Consider the following 26,526-nt stretch of genomic DNA (forward strand, 5'->3'; position numbering starts at 1 on the left):
TCACACTATTTCATAAAATGAAAATAAATAATTTTTTACAAGATATGGATTTTGTATAGCTATGTTTCAAAACCATCATTTAGTTGTTGTTTTTATTTTGTTTCTTTGAGAATAATGTGTTCTAGAAACTAGCTTAATAATGTGCACATGTAGGAATTTTGTTGGTGTGCATAGTTTGATTATGTTGAAAAGTAATCAATGGAATAAGTAATTGCATATTATATCTGCTCACTCCATGGATTGCCGAACCTCTCACCGATATAATTAACTCATCCATAAACAGCGGATTTTTTCCCAACAGATGGAAACAGGCAAGGGTAATGCCTATATTTAAAGGTGGATCCCCAACGCAAGTAAATAATTATCAGCCTATATCGATAACTTCCTCATTAAGTCAGATTCTTGAAAAGGTAATAGTAGATAAACAATTAGAACAATACTTACTTTGTAACAACCTATTTACTGACAGACAATTCGCTTTTAGGAAAAATCACTCGACAGAATTACTCCTGCATGAACTGTTACATAACTGGCAGCATGTATTAGATCGTAAAGGAAAGCAATACATCGGCATAATTTCACTAGATATCAGTAAAGCATTCAGCAGTGTTCAACCAAAGTTATTAATACAGAAATTATATCGGCAATTCAATTTTTCTGCTACTGCATGCAAATGGATTGAAAGCTATTTACGTAATAGGAGTATTGATACAAAAGTTGGCAACTCTATTTTGAACAGTCTCAATGTATCTCTCGGTGTACCTCAGGGATCTATTCTGGACCCAAAACTTTTTAACATGTTTGTAAATTACATAGGAAGCAAGAAATATGGCTTTGAATTGTATCTATATGCAGATGACTGTCTCCTGTACTGTGCATCTAACAAATTAGAAAAAATAATTGCAAATATTGAAAAAAGCATGCCCGAAGTTCTTGAGTGGTATCAATCTAACATGTTGAAAGTGAATGAGTCGACTCAAGTATTAATATTATCCACGGAAAACAATAACATCATGCAAGTTGGCAATAATAAAATAGGTAATTCGAATATAAAAACAAGTGAGTGTCTAAAATATCTTGGTGTGTACCTAGATAAGAATTTAACCTTTTCACAACATGTGAAGATTATGGGTGCACGTGCAGCACCTAGAATCAAACAGTTTCAATATGTCTGCAAATTATGTACACCTTGCTCACAAAGTAATGTTCTACAAAGCATTTATTAGGCCGTGCTTGAATACTGCTCCTCTGTACTTTATGGGATTAACATAAATAATGCAAATAAATTAGAAAAAAATGCAAAATTGGGCTATTCGTAGTATACGAAATACAGCACAAATGACTTCACGAACGAGCAGAGAAGAACCGCAACTACCCACGCTTGAATCCAGGCGAAAATATGCGTTCATACTCAAAATTCATCAGGCAATTCACACACACAACCAGTTACTAAGCGGCAAAGTAATTATATGTAGTAACATCCATTATCCCAATCTGCAATCTAATAACACCAATAGTATCAGAGTACCAAAATGTAACAAAGCAAGATACGGATCAAAATCCCTATCATCTCATCGCTGGCCTGTGTAACCTGGAGAAAGGAGAGAAATTTGGCTAAATTTAAACAACAAATTAATATGTTAATCTATGAATACTGACACCGTGCCTCATTTACCACATTGCCTTCTTCACATATACTTACTTAATTTCTATTTCTTGTATGTTTTTATTACTTGTGTGTTTCAATTATATAGGCACACTATAATTTTCTATATTTTATTCATTAAAAACATTTATCAGAATTGTATAGCTTAACAAATTAATTCATGTAGGGCAAACAGCTGTTTGTCTAGTAAGATAATCTGTGTAAAAATACTGCAAGCTTAAGTGTAACCCTACTTCAAATAATAAATAATAATAATGTGAACATCTGAAGTTTGATCAACTGGTCAAAAAAAATGAACTTAGAAGTAAAAGAATAACATAGGCCAAGAGTTGCAGAATTTTGGAAACAGTGGAAGGATGTAAGTTACGAAACAAGTAATGCCAAGGCACAATCGTGAAGTTGTAGCAGCCATGAATAGGTGACTGGTTTTCTCACTCAATCCCTTGAATTACCTGATGGAACTCTGGAAGCAATGAAAGAACTGAACAAAACATGAATAAGTAGTATTTTACTGTATATACAAATAATAATGAACTAAACTGTATTTATAATAGGATTTTTACAATTAGGTTTTAGAGATTCCCTCGCCTTGTAATCAAGGGGTCCCAGATTCAATTTGGTGGAGGCACATTGCACAGTGGTTCCGTTTCCACTTTAAACTGTAAGTCCAGGATTAGTGTATCTGTGAAAAAAAATAATAATAATAAATAAAGTGCTCCCTGTGCTTTGCACCACACCATGAAGACATATGGAGTGTGTGGATTTAGGACCCCACAGTTTCTTGATCACAGCCGAAGGTGGGGGTGATGTGATCAGCACCATGCCCCTGGCTCCCTTTACCCCCCCTCAAGTTTCCTCCAGGTACCTACTTTATACGATGCTGGGTGGGCATCGGGGCTGCTTGAACAGGTGGAAATAAACTCCAGTTTTCCCCTGCTGGGGATCGAACCCGGGTCTCTCGCATGGTAGTCAGATGCCATAACGACTGAGTTACCATGGCTCATATCTGTGCATAAAGTGAACTTAAAACAATTCAGACAAACAACATAGGTTTCTGTGTAAGTTTTCATGTGATTCAAGTGTACTTCAACTTATAGTAATCCTAGTCTGGTTTGAAATAGTTCCCTCACTTGCAGCTAGTCCCTAGTGTCATACAGAGATGTAAGGTGTGGAAATTACAAGAAGGCAAAAGTTCAGCTTAGCAGCGGTAGAGCATTGGCACATAATGTGAAAGTCTTAAGTTCGATCTCTGGTTGGTCATAAGCTGTTTCATGTAGAATGTTCAGTTAGATGTAGTGGCCTTAGTACAAAGCATGTCCAGAAAGTAAGTTCCGTTTGCAATTTATGCTGTAGCTGCACTGCAATCGCAAGAGTGTGCATGCACGCCGAGTAGTTGGATCCATTGGCAAGGCAGACACATCAGTGTTAGAGCAGACGCTTCATAGTGGGTTGCGATAATGTTAAAGAAAATCGAAACACTTGCCGCATGTGAAGTGCACTCAATCATACAGTTTTTGAATGCACAGAATGTGTCAGCAGCTGAAATTCACCATCAAATTGGTGAAGTGTATTGTGAACATATCATGAGTGCCTCAATGGTACAGAGATGGATACGACAGTTTAATGAAGGACGGAACAATGTGTATAATGAGGAACGCAGTGGGCGGCCATCTCTGGTGACAGACGGACTGGTCTATGCTGTGGAAGAGAAGATTAAAGAGAACCAACGATTCACCCTGACAACACTATCTGTGCATTTTCCACAAATTTCCCAGTCACTACTTCATGAAATTGTGTCACAAAGACTGAATTTCCGCAAATTGTGTGCCTGCTGGATACCTCGCCTACGGAAGACCACAAAAAGAACTGAACGGGGAGTGCATTACTGTTTTTGACAGGGTACTGTGAGGATGGTGATGACTTTTTGAATCAGATCATGACTGGGGATGAGACATGGGTGTTGCATGAGACTCCGGAAACAAAACGACAGTCCATGGAGTGGAGGCACACGTCCTCGGCACGAAAGACCAACGCCAGACTGGTTCTGACCACTTAAAAGGTCCTGTGCACGGTGTTTTTGGACTGACAAAGTATTGCTTATGGACTTTTTGGAACACTGCTGCGAAGCCATCAATGCCAACACCTATTGCGAAACTCTATGAAAATTGCCTCACTCAATCCAAAACAAGCAACGTGGCATGTTGAGCCATGGTGATGTTTTCATTCACGACAATGCTCGTCCCCATACAGCGACTGCAACGCGACAACTCCTTACAGACTTTGGCTGGGAAACATTTCCTCATCCCCTGTATAGCCCAGACCTTGCCCTATCTGATTTTCATCTCTTTTTGCACCTGAAAGCTTTCCTTGCTGGCCAGAGCTGAGAGCATGACGATGCAGTCAAACAAGCTGTTACCACTTGGTTATCAACAAAGGCAGCATCGTTCTTTGATATGGGGATACAAAATATGGTGTCTCGTTATGATAAGTGTCTCAACAGGGATGGCGATTACGTTGAAACATAGTCCAAGGCCTGTACTTCAGTGTACAATAAAGTGTTTTGTTCCATTACATTTTGTGTTACTTTAATTGGCCAACAGAACTTACTTCCTGGATGACCCGTGTATTTATTATTAATCTCTTCATCACACATATTTTATCATATTCATTATGATAATCATGTTTTCAGCTTTTAAATACAATTTTATTTGATCAGTACAAAGATTTCATCACATTAACATATTTTTGCATGATGTGAAATAACATTTTCTTCACAGTCTTGCTAAGAGTACAGTGTTTTCTCCACCCATTCATCTAAATTAAAAGTTGCTGTATTCGTGTTTTCGGGATCTCTTTCCTTGAAGGTGTCTGAAAAAGAAAACAGTCATGATTGTTGCAACATATTATGCATATTATTCTATTCCTAGACATGTCAGTACCATGATATGTAGCATACTTCTATTTTTCTAATTTTGCATCACTTTACTGTCTCCTTTGGCTAATTACAATGCTGAGAATGAATGGTGATTACATCAGTGAAATCATGAGAAGAAATTTGGTTTGTAAAAATTAGCTGTTATCGATTGATTCGAAAATATAATTCTAATTTAAATACTGTTTCTAGATATATTATACATTATGAAAAAATACCGGTAAATTCTGTTGTCCAGAATGTTAAAACTATTTGTTACAGACATTCTAATACTACTAGTATAATCACTAGAAGCTTTAAATGAATCAAGATGTAGGGCTTCAAGTCAAAATATAAGATACAATCATTCATAGTTAATTAATATGCTTTTACTTCTCCTTTGTGCTGTCAGACCTTGGGGTCCTTCAGCCATCAGTTCAAATAGAGTTAATTTTTAAAATTACAATTTCCCTGTAATTTGTCTTTTCTCCATCTGAAAGACCTATTTATTATTAATTATCTGATGCTCAAAACAATACATTTCCCATTTTTTTTCCTAATTTTCGAGCTTAGAACGTTTACAAGACAAACAGTGCAAGTTCATTCCAATATGTAATTCCACTTCATAATTACAATTGAAAGGAAAATATTCCAGAGAGAATTTAAATTTTAAACAAAATGGGAATATGCATTTCTGTGATAAACTTACCAATCATAGATTTTAATTTTACTGCACACATTATAAAATTGTCGAACGTCATTGTCCCATCCTTGTTTCCATATCTGTGCATGAGGATATTCAGAATATAATTGTTAAGCTTGTAGCCAGCTGAATTGAGTGCTTGGCGAAGTTCAAAAGCACTAAGATTCCCAGTTTTATCTCTATGGTAACGCTGAAATACATTCTACAAGGAAAGAAAATAAAAGCCAGTGAATAAATTTGAGTACATACAGTGGTGTATTTAAGATTTCAGTCTAGAAGAAAGAGGTAAAGATTTTGAAATATTTTTAACGTGTTGCTTTGTCATCCACACACTATTTGTTTGCATCATGGTGTATTTTTTTCTGCTGTTCCTTATGAAGCTCCACTGATTTCAGATCTGTTTACCAAAGTTTTGAAGAAGACAGATGTTTTGAGTAATTTGTATTTATTATTATAGTTATTTTTATGAAAACTGACTATTTGATTGATTGATTGATTTGGTGTTTCAAGCCCACTTTATGCACTGTAAGGCTAATCGGGACTGGACCTACAGTTTAAAGTGGAATCCGAACCACTATGTGCCTCCTATTTGTATGTATTTGCTTTTCTTATATACTTTACTTCCCATACATCTGTTTCTGTAGATTTTAACTTTAGTGGACAGTGGCATACCGACAGGATTGGCAGCGGTTTTACCTGGTAAAATATAATACAACTTACTTTAAAAGAAAGTCATAAGCTGCCATTATGACCACATTGCTCTCTTGAAATCCCTGAACATGCTAGTAATACACTAGGTAGTTAGTCAATTAGACTGTTAGTGTTCAATTTATTCCTGTTAGGTAAGTCCGAGTGAAAGTGTTCTCAATGTTCTTGATCACAGGCTTTGCACTTGGAACTTTCTAATAACTATATTCCCTACCAATGTTTTGAAACTCACTTGAAAGATATTCATTGAACAAAATCACGTGTCACCTAATGTATAAGTGTGAATTATTTTCCTGTAGTTTACGGTTATTACAAGCATAAGAAAACAGTTTTTTCTTTGTGACGTTTCAGGAATAATTCTATCATGCAAGCAATGCGTACATACAAGAAAAACTATTATTCATCTATTACGGGGAGAGAGGTACGTACATTCCAGAAATATCAAATCAAGATTCAAACGACACTTCAGAGAATCAGATTTTTGAGAAGATGCAAGTTAAACAATATAGTGCCAAATTTTTTGAAGTGGAAAGTTCGAACTCGTAATACCTACACCAGTGATTTTAAAGGAAAGCTACAAATGTTAATGATAGGACGCCTAATCAGGGACTCGTACTCAGAATTGGACAGCCTTTCTCGAAAGACATATGATCTCCACATAACATTGTCAAATTCTTTGCACCCACTCATATGGGATAAAGTAAACAGAGCTACAGAACAAGTTGTAGAACACTACAGCAAGCTTTCAGAAAGGAGACTTGATAGGAAATTCTACCAGCTAATTCAAGAAGAACAAGTTATATACAACAACTATGAAAGAAGGGAAGCAGTTAATGTCACTGGTAAAATAGAAACTAAGAACATTGACAACAGATTATTTATAAATCTTACGGATATTGAGGTACCTGATGAGTGTATAGAAATTTTTCAATTCGGAATGAAATTTTCAGTTGGTAGTGCTTATATACACAAGGAAGATTTCGTGATTTCAATAGAGAAAGCACTGAATTTCTTAGATGATGAGGAGGAAAAAAGAAAATTACGAAGTCTCACACATAATGCTCTTGATGAACGTTTAAGTTTTGAATACAACAGAAGAACTAACAGAGGTCCAAAATACACAGAACGGGAGAAAGAGCATATAAGGTTGGGAAAAAAAGTTCATGGTTTCAAGATCTGGTTGAAAGAAAACGACATTTTCTTAATAAAATCGGACAAGGAAAATAAACCTGTCCTTATCCGAATTAAGGACTATAAAGAAAAAATGGAAGAATGTTTCAAATTAAATAATTTCACAGAAACCTCTCGAAACCCTATAACTAAAATAATAAATGAGGTAAAGAAAGTAATTGAAAGCAGTATCACGATACCAAGAGAAATGAAGAAAAAACTCATTGTCAAAAATTCAACCCTGCCGATTGCCTTTGGACTACCAAAAACTCACAAACCGGGAACTCCAATACGACCCATCATTGCAACTTTCACACATCCTGCATACAAACTATCCAAATATTTAGTTGAAAGACTTGCTATAATTAAACAACAAACACCATTCAGTGTTAAAAATGCATATGAAGTGAAACAGAAACTAAAAAATATTGTTTGGAATAGTGAGTATCGTATTGCAAGTTTTGATGTTGAAAATTTATATCCTAGTGTCCCAATAGAAGGTGCCACAGATGCATTACACAGATGGCTTATTGAGATGAAGGTTAACCCAGTAGAATCATGGGAAATGGTTCGATGGTTTACTGTATGTGCAAATTACAATTACTTTATATTTGATGGCAAAATCTATCAGCAAAATAATGGTCTATCAATGGGAAACCCAGTATCCGGAATCATCTCCAGCATTTTCCTTCATTACATAGAATCTCCAATTGTTAATGCGATAGGTGCGGATATCAAACTCTACATCAGATATGTAGATGATGTGCTAATTATTGCTAAAAATGAGAACACCATCATGGACGTATTTAAATCGTTAAATGAATCACATCGTCGCATAAAATTCACTTGCGAACCCATGAATAACAATGTAATTTCTTTCCTTGATCTGCAAATTAAGACAACTGACTCAACAATTCAAACATCAGTCCATAGAAAAAAATTAGCGGGGGAAAAATACATCCATGCCAAATCAGAACATTCGCGTATAACAATGGATAACATATTTTTAAATTTTTTCCTGAGAGCACAAAGACTATGTTCTAATAATGAGGATATCAAAAATGAAGAAGAAAGGCTCTTTAATATAGCAAAAGAAAATGGCTTTCACACTAACAGAATAAACCAAATCAAAAAACAAGTTGCAAGAAAACTAAAGGAAAAGAGAAATACAGACAAAGATGAAAAATCTGTTGAAAAGAAATTTGTGTGCATTCCATTCCACAAGGGATTCTCACATAAAATTGCAAAAATTTTTAGAAGTTTTAATTTCAAAATTGTTTTTAAATCACCAAGAAGTTTGGAATGTACATTTAATGAATTCAAAATGAGAAACTCGCTACCAGATGTGGAAACCACAGGAATATATAATATAAGTTGTTCATGTTCAAAAGATTATGTGGGACAAACAGCAAGGAAAATGGCAATAAGATGGCACGAACATGATTTGGACATTATAAATCTAAACCCAAGAACAGGTTTGTCAACTCATATCATCGAAGAGAAGCATTTGATTAAAAAGAGAAGGGTTTTAAAAAGATTAACGGGAAACACAGAGTTGAATGTCTGGGAAGCCTCGTTCATTGCAGAAGAACACTGGAATAAATTAAATAATGAAAATGGTAACATAGATCCAGTGTGGAGTTTTCTTTTTCACAAATGGAGTAAGCCACCATCTTTAAAATTTAATGTAACAGAAAACATCAAGAGACTTTGTGAAAACAATGATGAATTTGAATTACCTGATGATATTTGGGATTCATAATTTAAAAAAAAAAAAAAAAAAAGACTGCTTTTTTCACAGTTAAGTTGCTATATTACAACAATGTAACATTGACAACATCCATTATATAACAGATTCTTTTTGTTTAAAAAATTACTAACCATTGTTATAACTGTATCTTTAGTCAAAATGAAAATAAATGTCTGATGAAAGGAGCGTGTGTTCTCCTGAAACGTCACAAAGAAAAAACTGTTTTCTTATGCTTGTAATAACCGTAAACTACAGGAAAATAATTCTATCATGCAAGCAATGCGTACATACAAGAAAAACTGTATAAGTGTGACTGATGGAAACTGCAGGATGTTGTTATTATTCCATCAGGACCTGAATACACAAAATACGTGCATAATACATACCTTCCAAGTATACAGGTTAATCCACAACTCTTTAAACTGATCGAAGTTCAACCTTCCAGATCTGTCGGTATCCATCATTGCTACCATACTACGGCATACATCAATTGAAAAACCTTCAAAATCATGTTCTGTGAACAGAAAAAGAGGGGGTATAATGTATTTATATACACTGTTGCTGGAATTAATTCTGTTGGTGAGAATGTTGACAAAACAGAAAAAAAAAGTATTATCATAACTTGTTTCCATTTTATATATTTGAGAAGGAATTAACACTTTATGTTGTGACAATTTTATTCTTCACCTAGTCATCTTAGTGGCTTAGCATGTTAAATGGTTAAGTCATAATCATACCATCTTAAGTTCCAGGTTTGTGTCCTGCCTTGATTATGGAGATTTCTTTTTGAGAGTCCCTTTCATCAGTTTCATGTATATACCTCCATTGCAAATAGCCTATAGAGATTGAAAAGCTATGTAAAATGTCAAAGATACAGACATAAGTATGAGATCCTTGCATCTGCATTATAAGAGCTGTGGATATCAAAGTAATGAGTAGGGAGCAGATTTTTATGTAAAAACACATTTTCACCTTGCTTCAGAAGTCTGACATATTCAGTAGAAGTGCTGACCAAATGGTTGCAATGTAATCTGTGAAGTATTATTTCACATAAAATTGCATATTTTTACCTTTAGCACAAAACACAAAAGAACATAAAATTTTAGACATTCCAGATAAAATATGTTCCTGAATTCTTTGCATGAATGCAGAATTTGGAGTTATTGCATAAAATAGATGAAATATTTTGCGATACTTCAACATTTATTGAAAGCTGGATGTTTACAAAACGATTTGGGGTTCCTATCTCCAAATCTAAGCTTGTTGTGTGGTGTGATAGAAAAGGTGGAAACTTCCACACAACTGCTTTGTGAAACAGTGAAGGACGTTAGTGCAGTTGAAGGGAAATTGAATTCACCATCAGAGAGATGATTGCAGGCAGCTAAAAACAAATTTCGGAAGTCTGTCCGAAAGGAACACAAGGTAGTAAAACTACCAGAACTACCAAAAGCTGTAAAGTAGCTCAGGTTTTGGAGAGTGAATGTGTAGGTGAATTTGATGGTGTAGTGTGTGACAACCTGCACTTCATCTGACTAGTGTGATATGGAAAAGTCGTTTTCAGAATACAAGTTATTGTTCAGAGTAATCAGCATGCATTTTAAATGGACAATTTAGAAATGTACTTTGTTGTTCATTGTAATGAACAGAATGCAACATACAACTAATGTCCTGCTGTCTCTGGCGAGTATCTATTTATTTTGTCTGACAGGTTTGAATTAAAACATTTATTGAATTTTAGACATATATTTCTTGTTTTAGAACATAAAAAATAAATATTTTTTCAGTTTTTTAGCACCTAAAAATCCTTTCCCTAGTAATAAGCATAAGCTGCGGTAGCTCGGTCGTTAGGGCATCTGACTACCATGCGAGAGACCCGAGTTCGATCTCCGGGAGGAGAGAACCGGAACTTATTCAAGCGGCTCCGGCGCCCACCCAGTGTCGTATAAAGTGGGTACCTGGAGGAAACTCTCGGGGGTAAAGGTAGCCAGGGGCATGGTGCTGATCACATCACCCCCAGCTCGGCCGAGATCAAGAAAGTGTGGGGCCCTAACCACACACCCCCTATACATCTTCATGGCATGGTGCAAAGTACAGGGGAGCACTTTACTTTTACTTTAGTAATGAGTATAACCTGCTGGTTGTAGTCTCTTAATCAGTGTATGAATATTAGAAAACATTTAAATTTGTCGTGTCTAAAAATTAAGGGCATCCCTATTTAACACTAATAACTAATCAAGTCACCTTTCTTATATGTAGAATCCAGAACCTCTTTCAGTTCAAAGCAGTCAACTTCCAGCTCGTCTCCTGTAATTTTCTGAAATATTTCTAGAGCCATATCTTCTAGAGTTACAGCTTCTTTATCATCATTAGAGCTTTCCTACGAAAGGAAGACAGAGAGTAATGAATATATGGAGTCATTGTATATCTGAAACAAAACAATTTTGAAGGTTAGATACAGTCAATTTTATACAGGCTCTGACATTTCTGAAATAATATACGTATCTATAATTTACTTCAGAGTAGAGAATTAGTTCAGTGTTAGTAAAATAATAAGAAAACTGAACAGTTTTACAAACTAAAATCACATTGTAAAGAAAGGGAGTTCTTTCAATTAACTATTGCAATAGGAACACCTTCAAGTCAGAATACTTATCAGAATAATACTGTATAAAATAGGAAGGATATTTTGTGTACAACACTTCATCAATATATCTGGTACAGCAAATTATTTTTAAAAAGTGTAACCATCAGAAACTTACCTCTTTCTTCATGATTGATAAACCATCATCATTTTCCCTGAAAAACAACAGTGATTATTCATTTTTGGATGAGACACTCACTGAATTTTTTGTTATGCTAGAAGAAGAATAGCAGTTGAGATTAAAATGTATTATTTTCAAAGATCTAAACACCATAGCTACAATTTAAATGCTATGCTTAGAAACATTGCACTGTTTATTCCATGGCAAGAAAGATTGGCATCCACACATAGTCTGTGATATAATTATATGTAATAGTACTTACTCCATATTATTTTTGTTTTCCGAGAAGACCCTCACGATAAAATCTCCCACTTTGTTTGGTTCAAAAGTTGATGGAATGATGCAGTAGGTACCAGGGAGAAGCTTAAAACGACCAGTCACCTCACGGCGATTGATGAAAGTAGGAGTTCTTTCGACCGGAGCATTGTACTTGAAGAAATTTACATCTAAAGGTTTTGAAACTTTTTCTGGATTTTCTAGCTGCAAAAAACACAAGATATCTGCATCAACACTTTTTGTTTGCAAACACTTTTAAGTGTCATATTTTTTCCCGTACTTCACAAATTTTTATGAAATGAGCATGGATCTTCCAAGTCGTTACAGTTTCTTCGGGCCAGGAACCGGCGTGGAGACCATCTTTATGGCAGTGATCCTGTGTTGCCACGTTTACCTGCGAAGGAACTCACAGTCAAACAGCCAATTAGGCCCACTGCTTTTGCAAGAGCCGACAACATTAAAATTCCCCCTCCACAAAGCAGCCAGTAGGGAAACAGGATTTTGTCCAAATAACAATTCTGTGCTGTGATTGCACACCGGTTAGTACGGCGGCAGAATTATAATTGTAATTTATCCATGCATAAAAAATGAATTCTTTTGAACACCAAGATCTGAGTGATAAGTGTTCAGCTGCGTTAATTAAATAGCGCATATTACCTCTATTTAATTTTCTTACCTCTTGGTTCTGGGTTTGATTCATTGTGTTTCTACCTTCATCAATTCATCATCTTTCTCCTCATAATTCCATTGTACAAAAGCTACTTAAAATAAACAAATAATGATTTATTTTTACATCAACTTTTTTCGACTTTCTGTGATGGGAGTGGTTTGCATAGTGTGCTACGATGCCAGGGGTCCTTGACATGGATGTTTATTATGAATTCCCCTTCATCATATCATCACTCAGTCCTCATCTTTGCATTAGCTAGAAGTGGAAGGAACGCAAAGTAAAAATAAACCAAATCATTCAATCACATCAACTTTTAGCATTTTCGTAAAAATTTCTCAGTGGAAGAATATGAAGTCAAGTTCAAACTCCTATGCTTCAGCCCTGTTTCTAGAATCGTTCTAGGGATTTTTTCCAGGTAATTAAAACATTAAAAATACTCTAAAAGATTGATTAAAAAGGTAAAATTAAAATAGAAAAGTGTCATATCAGGAATCGACTGCACAGTGATGAATGCTCTGTTGTGAGTTTTTACCTCGTTTACCCATTGTTTAAGAGTATTTTTATTGTTTTAACTACCTGGAGAGAAAAAAAAACTCCTGAAGAAAGTTCCAGAAATGTGATTGCAATATCGAGTTTCATGACCGAAACTTCTGTAAATATCCTTAATTCTTCAAATAATACTACATGCCATTAGAAATATATAACTACATTTTGTTATACTTTTCGTACAAATCTTATCATATCACAATGTATGTGGTTGCAATGTCGAGTTTACATGAAAGAATGTGAGTCTTTCTTTTAAACAGCCTTACTCAAACATTACATCAAAAGTGTTACTGTCATCAAATTAAATAGTAAAATGTCTTGCCATTAATTCTTTAGTCTGTTCTTCTTAACTCAAATTTGTATCCCAATCATCTTCTCCTGACTTTTAAAAATAACCATACATTTTTTTTTACTTTATACTTACGTGATAAATCTCAAACCCTATAGTCAGTCTCTCCTTTCCCATTTGCTTCAATGCTCTTCTATTTTTCTGCATCAAAGCCACAATTACTGTGCATTTTTTGTCATCATCATCTTCATCTATGTCCTGCAGAATAATTCGATACTGTGGATTGTGCCAAAATGTCTCTAAAATTTGAACAAATAACATAATTAGAATAATTGCTAATACATGTTAGACTGATAATTATGTATAAATTAATTATCATTTTATCAACTGACGTTAATGTACTTACCTACCAGTAAACGTTAGGTAGCAGAATTTTATCATTTTCGACCAGTGATTGACGTGAAAAATGTTAGCTGGGGGTATGTTTGGTCGACCCTTGGGGTTAACTGGGGATATGCTCCTATGGTTTAACATGGTAACAATGGAACAGCTGGAGGGATGCTTTACAAAAATGTTTCTAGCTGAGGGATGTCTTAAATATCCAATAAATTATGCAAAAAATCAGAATTTTCATTAATTTTGCACCAGTACTATGCGGAAAAATGGATTTAAGTACGAGGGTCACTATTTATATTTTGAGCCTAACAATGAAAAAACAGGAGTTTGGCATTGAAAACTGCTTTATTGTTTTTCGAAGTATTCTCCTTTATGGTCAATACACTTTTGCATTCGTTCGAACCATTTGTCAAAGCAGTTTTTCCAATCTTCTTGAGACACCTCCATAATATGGTTTTTGAACGCATCAACGGCATCTTCCGCCGACGAAAATCGTTGTCCACGCAATTTATTTTTGACATTCGGGAACAAGAAGAAGTCATTGGGTGCCAAATCAGGACTGTATGGCAGATGACCCATCAATTCGATTTTTTGACTGTTCATAAAGTCGGTTGTTAGACGAGATGTGTGATAGCTGGCATTGTCTTGATGAAGAATGATCCGACGGCGTTTGTTTGTTTTCCGTATTTGACCGAAGACATCTGGCAAACAAATTGTTGTGTACCATTCAGAGTTGACCATTCTACGTTCCTCTAAAGCCACAGTTGCCACATGACCAGTTTTCCCGAAAAAACAGGCGACCATTTGTTTCGATGTGCTTCGAGCGCGAACAACTTTTGTTGGATTGGGTTCATCTTGAAACACCCATACAGTCGACTGCTGTTTACGTTCCAGCTCATATGCATATATCCATGATTCGTCACCTGTTACAATCTTATATACGTCTTTTGAAGCACCACGATTGTATTTATTGAGCATTTGTTTGCACCAATTGACGTGAGCGTCTTTTTGAGTTTTTGTCAAATTGTGTGGGATCCAACGAGAACATATCTTTCTCACAGCTAAATGATCATGTAATATTTTATATATGCTGGTGGAACTAATGCCTATGGTTGCCTCAATCTCACAGTATGTCACATGACGATCTTGCAGTATTAGGTTTTGCACAGCATCAATGTTTTCTTGAACAACAACTGATTTTGGACGTCCTTCGCGAATCTCGTCAGTGAGCGAATGGCAGCCACGATTAAATTCGTTATACCAGCGTTTCACAGTGGCAAAGGATGGGGCTTCATCGCCAAATGTGGAAGTAAGTTGATCGATGCACTCTTGTCTTGATAATCCATGTTGAAAATCGTAAAAAATCATCGCACGAAAATGTTCACGAGTTAATTCCATTTTATTGTTGTCGCACAATCTCCAAGGCAACATAAACAACACAAATGAAGCTATTGACAAAACATTTGAAGTACTTTATGGTCAATAATGCCAGACGATTCCGTTCAAACGTTAAATCGCACCTTACTTCAATCAGTGTTGCCAAGGCTCAAAATATAAATAGTGACCCTTGTATTAAATGGCAGATATTTAAATTCTGTTTATCTCATTTGTAAACTTATGAATATTTTTATTAAATGATGGCAGATTTATATGATAAAGTTCCAATAGAATACTTTTCCAGAGTCAACCGTGATCATCTTCTTTCCTTTAAATTGTTACATTAGTCACATTCTTTCACCTCCTTACATGTTTTTTCCTGGCAACAACAACCCACAACAGATTTCTGGAGAAATAGAAGCTTTTTCATTAGTTGCAAATACTGAAATGATTTCTAGGAGACTTTCCACATATAAGTTGCACCCTTCATACACTCTCAAAAGCCAATTTTCAAATCCTCATTGTTTGAGATTTTTAACTATGTTCCTAGGGATATGAAGATTCTCTAAAAGAAAATATAAATTTGTCAATATCAGTAACAAATTGATAAAAAATTATAACATGTAGTTCATAAAGTGAATGATATATTGACTTCCTTAATGACCCAGTGACTAGTATGGTTTACCTTGCAAAATGAAAAACATACTTAGAACGATTGTTTTTTTTTATGGTGTACATAAAATTTGCTTCAAAGTGAGTCACAAGTTATACAAATTTAGTGGATTTTTTCAAGAATACACACCTAGGAAATTTCTACAACCTCCTGCTGTTGCTCCTGTTACCCACTCGCCTTCGAAAACACTCATTTCCCACTTCTTCCTCATTGCTTCTGGGGTGTCCTCATCGGTCAGGCAGTCTGGATTCAGCAGACAAATTTCCAGTGTTGTGAATTGTGATTTGAAGTCTTCCAGTGACATCCAGAACTCGCCATCTTCCTCAAAAGTAAGCCCAATCTTTTTCTTCTGTTCTTCCGAAATAAGCTGCCATTCAGGAGACCTAAAGTTGGATTTATACATTGGGATCATGCAGTTTTACATATTTTCTTAATGTAGGTACAGGTTTATGTACATATGTGGATGCATGTAAGTATACGAGGATTAAGAAATTAAACGGAACGTGAGATCATTCTTCAAAGGATAGATAACGTATTTGCAAAAACATACAATAAAACCAACACTGCGGTGCAAACGGTACAATGGGGGCCAAGTCTGGCCAAGCAGGTGGGTGATGCATGGTCAGTACAGCATATCCCTTTACTGCTGTTTTCAGTCTTTCAAGACTGGAGTCTGCTACTATTGCACCATTAGCTCCCCAATTGTCCTCAAGATGCGGGGTCAACACTGAAATTCTGGAGCTTGCATAGGAATGGGACCAAGGACATACACATGTAGCTTTGTGTATATTAAAGTAATTCATGACTAATTAAATTTGCACATAATATTTAAGGCTGAGCCAATACCACTTTGAACCAATATCACTGATGTCAATACTTGTACTGATTCGCACCCATACTGATGCCTGTAAATTGTAACAACTATGTTTTTCAAAATATTGATTGATATTAGTGCGTGAGTATTCCACTACAATTGATTGATTGATTTGCATTATTTTACTTCACTTTTTTGTGCCACTTTTGGCTAATTTGCGAAGATGGGGATGAGTGATGATATGATGAAATTGATGAATGGACACTCGCAAACATCCATGCCCAGGCCATGATTCAAACCTGCGACCCCTGGCATCGTAGTGCGATGTACTAACCACTCTGCTACGGGGGCCTTCTTTTCCACTACAATTATAATCATCAATTTACCAGAGGTTTATTTTAAAACATTCAAGAATTATGTCGGAATATTAAAATAATGTTATGTAATCATAAAAAACAGTGTTTCACATTAGTGCAAAATAAATGGAACTTTGATTTTTGCATAATTTCCAGCACACCACGAAAATGTCATATGGCATTTTTGCAGGCCCTGCAAAAGACAAAAATGCTGGAAAGGTATCGGTCGGTAGTGGTAGAAAAAATCCAACTGATATTTTCTGATCCTGATACCACGATTATTGTCAATACCAATACATCAACATCGGTATCAGCTCAGCCCTAATAATATTAATAAACTTTTAGGTTTTTATAATGCACTCTGTTAGTACTATGATTGGGTAACTAGCACGGCCTTCAAAAAATTAATAACTATTTTGTGTTTTTTTTCTTATCTGTTTCATAATATGTTTTATCCTTATTGCAAGTAACAGATGGACATGAAAGTAACATAAAACAACAGAAGGCTAGTACTAGAAGTAGTGGGTGTAGGTAAAGTGAATAAATTAACAAACAGGTTCAAAAAAGTAACAAGCTCTTACTTATCACTCCAAGCACCTTTCCATTCTGTTTTGTCTCCCCACGGGTTTCGCAGTCGAATGAGAGGAAGTTTTTCACATTTATCGGGAAACTCAACTGTCATTTGTTTTACATTTGTGATGCTGTATGCATGGTCTGTTATTATTCCCATCTCAGTTATTTCATTATACACATGGGAATCACACTAGAGAAAGAAGAACATCTCTTCTGAAATTATCATACAAACATTTTTGTAACTTTTTGCTTGTAAATGTTAATGTTTAAATGTCAAGAACTTAATTTTTGTTTATATTCTAACATCCCAAGTAGAAGACCTATATAATCTCCATTACCTCTTCCCTCCCCATTTTTGCTGTCAGCTTAGCATACTATTAAGAGCCTTCCTTGCATGGAAATAGAAATTATAATACAGGGTAATTATAAATGATTCATCGGGTTTGAAAGAGCTGCATTAAAAAATATATAAAGCATACAATGAAGAATGATACATGAAAATAAACAGAAACTGTCCACGTTTGAGACATACTTCCACAAATGTTCAATGTGGCTTCCTTTCATCACACGACACACATCTATGCGATAGTCTAGTTCGCCCCACACATGCTCTAGCATATCCCTACTAATGGTCGTTCATCCAGCTGTAATGCGATCCTACAGCTCAACAAAAGTTGTTTAGTAGTGGTGGCACGTACACTGTGTCTTTCACATGCCCCAAAGGGGAAAATCACAAACTGTTAGGTTGGGAGATGTAGGAGGCATGGGAAAAGTGCTAAGTCATCTTCAGCACGTCGCTCAATCCAACGGCGTGGGAGTTCTTCGTTCAGGTAGCGACGCACCTCAGTGTGTCAAATGGAATGTCACCTCACGAAAACCATCGTCTTCCATAAGAGTCCTGCATGGAATTGCAAAATTCATATCGTTTGACGAGGTTTTCCGGTTGTAACATTTGCAATAACTGTATGTGGTACGGTTTCAGTCGCAATCAGGTTCGCAAAATTTCCAGACAGTTGGCTGCGGAATATCAAGTTTCGGATTGGTACGGTGTATTGATTTCTGTGGGCTATGCACAAAACTCACCCTAACTTGCTCCACTGTTTCATCAGAACCACTTGGACGTCCTGTGCTTTTACTTTTACACAAGCAACAGTTTCCTTTAACTGTCGAGGCCATCGCATAATGCTTTGGTCACCTGGTGGTGCAGTTGCAAACTGTCTCCTGAATGCAACGGAAAAACATTTCTCATATTCCAAAACACAGAATGCTTTCTGCTGCATAGATGCCATTTTGAAAACTAGGTTTGTGCTGCCATCTGTCAGCAGGCGCCAAGGTTACAAAAATGAGAAATTAAACTTTCAGATATGTTCTTTCGTTTCATGATTAGCACACACATAATATATTAATAGTTTTTGAAAAATTTCACTTTAAAACCCGATGAATCATTTATAATTACCCTGTATTTAATTTATGCATACCGAATAATATAAAGTGACTACCTACAAATTGTAAATTTTATTTTATTGATTTGATTTATTTTACTTCGCTTTTTGTGCCACTTTGGCTAATTTGCGAAGATGGGGATGACTGATGCAATTCATGAATGGACACTCACAAACATCCATGCCCAGGCAGGGATTCGAACCCAGGAACCCTGTCATCAAGGTGTAATGTGTTAACCACTCCGCCACGGGGGCCGCTGCTACAATTTGCGAAGAAAGAGTTAAAGTTAACTAGAAAGGTCTATGTAAGCCTAGAAACGTGTCACTACAAAATGGAAAAATGATAGAAAACTTTTGATTTGACAAGCACAGAGACATGCTGTGTAAATTAAACTATTCTCACATATATCTTATGTAAGTGTTTTATGAATACATTTTTTAATACATTACAATTGCTTACAGTAGCACCAAGCAAGAAATTTGAATACAGTTCTCTTATATCATGTTACTCTGCTATTCCCAGTGTACATTTTAATGTATTAGAGTCTTAGTGTACTAACCTTAGTAGAACAACAGCACATCAGGGAAGAACGTTCAAATGCTTTAAGCATAATTTGGTAGATGTTCCCAGGTGCTTGGTTGAGTTCAAAAGCTTCCGACAGCCCTCCAGTAAAATCTTCCATAGCCTCTGATGTTGTACCACCATTTAAAGATTCATAGCAACCATGTAATCTACGAAGACAAAAGTATGAGAAAAAATAATTTCATCTTCCTGTTATTTCTCACAGTGATGCCATAATAAATGTTGAACATGTTCACACCTCTCACCTCATTTGTCATACTACTCCCACATGAGTAAGTAGCATAAGCAGTTAAAGAAATATGATGCAAAATAATATTGTACACTTATTTTTAGTGGTTTTTATTTTTTCTTGTGACGTTTCATTCTAGTTTCCCAGAACAACCTCATGTGTAGTGTGTGTGTTTATATTAGTGTAAGCTTGAAAAAGTTCTGGGAAATAGGATGAAACGTCGCAAGAAAAAGTAAATACCACTAACAATTAATTGATTATATTATTTTGCATCTGCAAAAAGTGGTTTTGTGACCCTTTAAGAACATTGATAAGGAACAAGAGAAACAAAAATATATATCTCTTTCCCCTCCATTTCATACTATCTGAAGAGATTTTTTCAACATCACTTACTTTGCATAGGCCTTTTCGAGAAGAGCTCCCCAAAATTCATTCTGATGTGAGGAATGTAGAAATACAAGTTGACCATCTACTGTGGGCAATCGATCGTCAACCACCACTTCCACCCATCTGCCAAACCTCCAAAACCTGTTCAACAACAAATACATATACCATTGGCAGTAATCTCTTATGATTGCTGTATATATGTATTCAAACATGCATGATTTTAAATGTTCTGACTGAAATTATACTTGTATGACATTATTTGGCATTAAGTACAATTATTACAGCATTCAGTAATGCATTACATAAGCACAAACCTAATACAGTGCAATCATGAAATATTATTTTATAACTAAAACTATGAATTATTACTAAACATTGCATGAAAACACCAAACACTTACTTCAATTTTGACTTTCCAATTTTCAAAATGCACCTCCACATTTCTCAGCAAATTGTATAGGCTCTCACATTATTAAGAAATTGTACATAATAATTATTTTTAACCAATATGCACTTATAAACTTGATGAGCAAAGCAAAGCAAGCAAGAAAATTTTACCAAATTTATTTTTTCCAAGCTGACAAGAATATTAATTTAATAGGGTAGCAGTACTGGGGCTCAGTGATGTTTACTTTTTTCAAACTTTTTCTCTTTTTTAGCTTATCTGGTGCCACTATTGTCTATGTGCCCGGGGTGATCTCTCTTCATTCCCCTTCCCTTCCATAGGCATCTGCATGGAACAGAAAAGAAAGGTTTTATTCAACAATGCTATGTCTGTGACCAATTGTCACAGATATAGGATGAAACGGTACCAAATGTGTTTGTTTTAGGAAGAGTGCACAGAGATCTTGCCCAGTGTCCCGGTGACCCTAGTTGTAGATTCAAACCCCAGTAGGAGCACCAGTTATTCATTAATTGTCATTACTCTATATACACCTATTTTAGTTGGAGCCAGAGCTGTGTTATAGGTGATAAATTAATTAATAAAATTTCATTATTGACCCATCATTGCGGGGATGTGAATCTCAGTCTATAAAGTTAAATAAACAGTGATTGGAATCAATAGGCTGACCACATATCATCCAATGGAAACCTGCTATGTAGCTGTGAGCTTTAAAAAGTATCACATTTTCCCCAAGAAACGTTTGTTTTTTTATCTATATGTGATGCTACTCTCCATTTGAACTTACCGGAAGTGAAATATTCCTGCATATTTATCAACAAAACTCTGGTCGTTTGGTACAACTTGGAAGAATAGCTTCTTGTTAAGCGTTAGATTAGTTGCAGATGCTAGCAGCCAACAGTCACCTACAGCAAGGCATAATGTCTGTAATGATTTATAACAATAAGGTGGTTTCTTAAATTGTTAGATTTGGATAATGCTATAAAGTTTTCCATAATGTTGAAGTTCAAGTCCTCTCCTGTGCTTGTCATCATGTAACTAAAATCTGTAGTGATCTTCTAATATTGATTAGAAATAGTATAATTAAAATTAGGTTCTCTCTCTACACCCAAAAATCGCAAAAGTATAAGATATAAACATTAATTAATATGTTGTTAATGATTTGTAATGAAATATTTTATTCATGAATTGAAATGGCTAATCGTAAATACTCTAGAGCATATTTTTTTGTAGTACATAAATATGTTATATGCAGTAAGAAGATTACATTAACATGAGCTTCAAACTGCAAATTATTTCTATCTTTCATGTTCAGAAAGATAATTTTTCATAGTGCCATAAAACTAATTAGTAACTTACCCAGCTCTCCCTGTTGAATGTCAAAGCGTGAAACTCCTTTCACAAAGAATCTAGGTTCCTTCATAATATCCTGTAAGTAACAATGAGATGTATATTGAACTTAGGCAGAGTTAACTTTTGGGGTATATTTTGTACAACTTTCCTAAACAATATTAAACAAAAACATTCCCCGGCTTCAATCCAGGGTAAGGTGCAAATGAATGTGATTGTCATCCACTTCATGGCACTTATCAATTCCAGTCATAAACTCTGAATCTCTTATCTTGATCACAATACTAATAATATAAAAATTTGACATGAAAGAAAATAATGTGTATATTGTATATACTTGATTCATTGGAGATGAACATGCAAGAAGCTCTTTGTTCTTTCTTAAATCTTAAACAATTTATTTCAAGTTAGTCATGAACAACTTGTGTCTTTCTGTTTGTTTATTCTCTGAATGTTGCTCATAGTATTGACAACCAGCTAGCTTTGAACCACCATGCATAAGATTAATAACTATAATATATGATATGCATACCAAAAGTCCATACATTTTGCCAAATCACCCAAGGCTGTTAAGTTTAAAATGATATCATTCTGTCACTTTAAACACAATCCCCATCTAAGTCTACACACCTTTGCCAACTTTTTCCTCAGTTGTCAATGCTATCTGAAAAGTCCTTTTCAGGAATGTGTTTTAGACACTGAAAAACAGCACTTCCCAGGGTACTTCTGGAAGCAAAATGTCTGTCCTACAATAAATCATTCAAGTTTGAAAACAACCATAAGTCGGCAGGGGCAAGATCAGGTGAATAGGGTGGATGGGGAGCACTTCGATTTTCTTATCACTCTGTGAGGCAGTGCATTAACCCAGTGAAGAGAGCATGATTGAGAGATTTGGCCAATGTTGCTGCACTGCAGGAAACAATCTCTTTCCAAAAAGTTGAAGAATACACTGCCCATTTATCATTTGTCTCTGCTAAACAGAATCAGCATCAATTACATAGTCCCACTTTGTCCCAGAAGATGTTACAAATAACTTTTGCATCCCAAGGGACCTGGTGAAATTATTGTGTGTAAGGGAAGAGAGGTGTTTTCACTGTTTTGACTGTCTTTTTGTTTCTGAATTGAAGAGGGGAATAAAGGTTTTATCCACTGTGATCACAGACTCCCAACATTTGCCCATTGGAAGCACAATTCCTTGTCAGAAGGCCGCTGAAAAATGTCGTGCAGGAGGCCTCCTTTTCTTTCATCCAGCTGTAAAGGGACACAATGAGAATTGACCTTGGACAATCAAGACTGCTGTCAAAAGACAGAGCCAGAAGAGAATCCTGTAAGGTTTCAGATATCCTCAACAGTTAGCCTTCTGTTACCCATGATACCAGGGCCTCAACATGAGGGATATTTTCTGTGGTGGAAGCATGCATAGAGCAGCCAGACTTTTGCAAATCTTGAGTTGATTTCCTCCTGCCAGTAAATTCATGAAGCCACTTCTGAACAGTACAGTCAGGAAAGGCATTGTTCCCACAAACATTCCTCAAGTGATTATGAATATTGACGGCTTTTCCACCTCGTGCAGACGAAACCTTGATCAGAGCATGCTGCTGCTCCATATTGAAATCCATTGTTTCAGGGAAATGTCAAAAACAGCTTTCCTTCACAGATGAACCAAGAAAAAAATCGTTACAGTTAGAAGCTTGCAATTTTGCACAGTTAAACCTTAAAGACTAAACTAAGAAACGAAATCCCATGGCATGAGAGATCTCTAGGGCCAGCCAGAACAGCTTTTTTATTGGGTGACATACAGTCAGTGTATCGAGTCACATTGCTGCTGTTTTCTGACCTTCAAGTAGCTCCCACTGGGTACTAAACCTGAGACCACTTGCACCAAAGGTGAGAGTGCTAACCATTTGGCTAAGTGTGACCCCTTATACCTTAAAGCCTAAAGTTAGTTCACAGGCTTTTGTTATGCACCTTTTATGGTGTTTTTCTTTGTTATGCACATCACACTGCTCATAGAGAGCTCAGCCTCCCCAGATTCCACATTCTATCAATGTATGTGATTCTAGCAATACAAATATGACACATAAAAACAAACACAAATTTACATAACAGTACAAGTTAAAGCTTTCCTGATGATGTATGATTTGACAATAAATAGCTTGCATGATGTTACACATCCTGAGTACGTTGAGTCGTGGTCAATTTGAAAATAAAACAGTTGCTTCTAAATGAATCAACAAAGAAAATACATATAAAAACAATAGTAATATTAAAGAATTGCTATTATTTGTGTCATACAAAGTATCACAAGTTAGTTATTTCTAAAATGAGTTTATTATTAGAAGTTAAAAGCTCACATGAGGTCTTTTCCATTTAAAGATTTTAGTTGGCTTTTTGCTGTAATATATGGATCTATCAGTAGCAGAAAAGCATGGATCTTCGAATAGTTGTCCAGAAGATAAGCATTTCTCTCGTAATTTATAAAAATCTTGCACCTCGCCTCTTGATTGAATACCTGACCCATTTTCACCAAGCTGTGAAAAGAACAAAAATTCATGATCATTACATTTTTATACAATTTTGATTTTTTTTTGTTATAAAATGAGGAGCTAAAATGTTTCCACAGCATTCTGTGTTATTTGTGCAACAATTGTAGTGTCTTATGATGTTTTTATGATTGGCCATAGTAACTTATATTGCAGTGACACATGCATGATGAATACTGTGGATTATCTTAAAATTATTTTGTATTCTGAAAATTTGACCTGGTTTAGAGCAACAATTCTTGTTTATTGTATATTAATTAGATATAATAGAAATATAACACCAGTGCAGGCATGCAAGTAAATAAAAAACACAAGTCCGACAACTTCAAATTTTCCTGCAATTTCTGGTTTACTGGTGGTCTCCCAGCTAGCAGGGGAGAATATGCCACTGTTATTTATTGAACGTGGAATTTATTCACCAGATCCGTATGTGCTAATATTTATTAGGCCTTTAATATATATGGGATGAAATCCTCTTATTAACTTTATCAGTGCTCTAGGGAGACAATTGTCTCATACCAGCACCCACCAAAGGCCTGCCCGATGGCATAATTTTAATGTTGTAATGAAAGGGTTCTGGGTTCAACACCTGGTGGAGGCAGATTACACAGTGGTTCAGATCTCACTTTAAACTGTAGATCCAGTCTCGATTAGTCTTTCAGTGCATAAAGTGGACTAAAATCCAAAATGAAAGGAAAACTTCCACCAGCATTGTGTTGAAGCCTTATTTCCAGCATCTCATAGTTGTGTTGGGCCTGCATTGCTATTGAGTAGATATGTACATAATTATGTGTTGAAATCCTTAATCTTTTTTTCTTTAATATACTATTGAAATAAATGTATAAGGCCTGCTTTAGACGAAAGCATTTTTCTTAACATTTATGCCATGTCCAAAATGCTACAGTGCAAAGTGAAAAATGTTATGGCATATTTCATGGATAGAGTCAGCTGTGTTTTCATAGCATTTTTCATTGCATAACCAATCAGAAGCAACCTCTAGGTCTCGAGTGCAGATGTAATGGCAGCTGAGGAAGATGTAAACAATGTATCACTTCACATTTTTAAAAGCCGATAACTATTCAACCAAGAAGAATAATGTTTCCTATTAAAAGGTATTAGATACAAATCAATGGCACAATTTAATACATACTTTATAGCATTTACTGTACACGTATGGGAGAATATTTTAGTAGTTTCAATGTAAACACTGTGAACTCACCATAGATGGTGTAACCCACGTGTCTTTTGTGCTGTATATATTATACATTGCAATCGCAAAAGCTTACCGAAATGTTACATGAAATGCTTCCGTGTAAAGTACTACCTGTATCTGCTATAAAATTTTAGGAAGCTTTTATGTAGCAAAAATGGAAATGCTTCCATCTAAAGTAAGCCTTAGAAACAAAATGCAGCATTTTTCATTTCTAAGAAGATACTACCATAATATGGGTACTTGCAGTGATAATGGTTCATGTGCCAATATCAACAGTCAAGACAACTATATCATACTCCCACTATCTTTTTAACATGTCCACATCAATGAAGAAACAGCGAATCCCAGATTGTGTGGGTAGAAATGTGAAACTGGCAGAATAATTTTGTTGTGTGAAGCACACATGGATCCGATCCTGTATGTCTAGTAAAAGGTTAAATAATACTAACTTTTGTTGTAGCAAGGTTTAATAACTAAGAATTTACCTTGAAAGTGGCCCGAAATGGATGAAATACATCTCCTGACCCTGTGCATCCACCAGATAGGATGCGATTTTGGAGACGATATTTGCCTTCAGTCCAGCGGTAGTTACCTTGCTCTTCATTCCCTAATTTCGGATCACTAGAAATACAAGTATCGTTGTTAAAATCATTTAGGTAAATAATTCAAAGATATTCCCGTTTATGATACAAATTTTGGAATTTGACCCCAGACTAGTCTTTGTACCATCCCTAGA

At 35.5% G+C, this 26,526-nt stretch overlaps 1 protein-coding gene across 1 annotated transcript in view; it reads right to left on the minus strand.

Moving 5' to 3' along the window:
- Positions 1–4,396: 4,396 nt before the first annotated feature.
- LOC145978874 (calpain-B-like) overlaps positions 4,397–26,526 on the minus strand; it is a 41,082-nt gene continuing 18,952 nt past the window's right edge. Inside the window, exons 2-16 of the mRNA XM_083111776.1 lie at positions 26,276–26,411; positions 24,389–24,565; positions 22,044–22,113; positions 21,472–21,589; positions 20,288–20,422; positions 19,643–19,814; positions 17,649–17,830; positions 16,027–16,280; positions 13,587–13,750; positions 11,933–12,150; positions 11,668–11,704; positions 11,150–11,285; positions 9,295–9,422; positions 5,287–5,482; positions 4,397–4,534 (exon numbers count right to left, since the gene is read on the minus strand). Coding sequence (XP_082967902.1) covers positions 4,449–4,534; positions 5,287–5,482; positions 9,295–9,422; positions 11,150–11,285; positions 11,668–11,704; positions 11,933–12,150; positions 13,587–13,750; positions 16,027–16,280; positions 17,649–17,830; positions 19,643–19,814; positions 20,288–20,422; positions 21,472–21,589; positions 22,044–22,113; positions 24,389–24,565; positions 26,276–26,411 — 2,209 coding nt within the window. The 3' untranslated portion in view covers positions 4,397–4,448. The remainder of the gene's footprint in view (positions 4,535–5,286; positions 5,483–9,294; positions 9,423–11,149; positions 11,286–11,667; positions 11,705–11,932; positions 12,151–13,586; positions 13,751–16,026; positions 16,281–17,648; positions 17,831–19,642; positions 19,815–20,287; positions 20,423–21,471; positions 21,590–22,043; positions 22,114–24,388; positions 24,566–26,275; positions 26,412–26,526) is intronic.

Source organism: Lepisma saccharinum, chromosome 25 (genome assembly GCF_977018435.1).
Source record: "Lepisma saccharinum chromosome 25, izLepSacc3.1, whole genome shotgun sequence".
Classification (NCBI taxonomy): Eukaryota; Metazoa; Arthropoda; class Insecta; order Zygentoma; family Lepismatidae; genus Lepisma; species Lepisma saccharinum.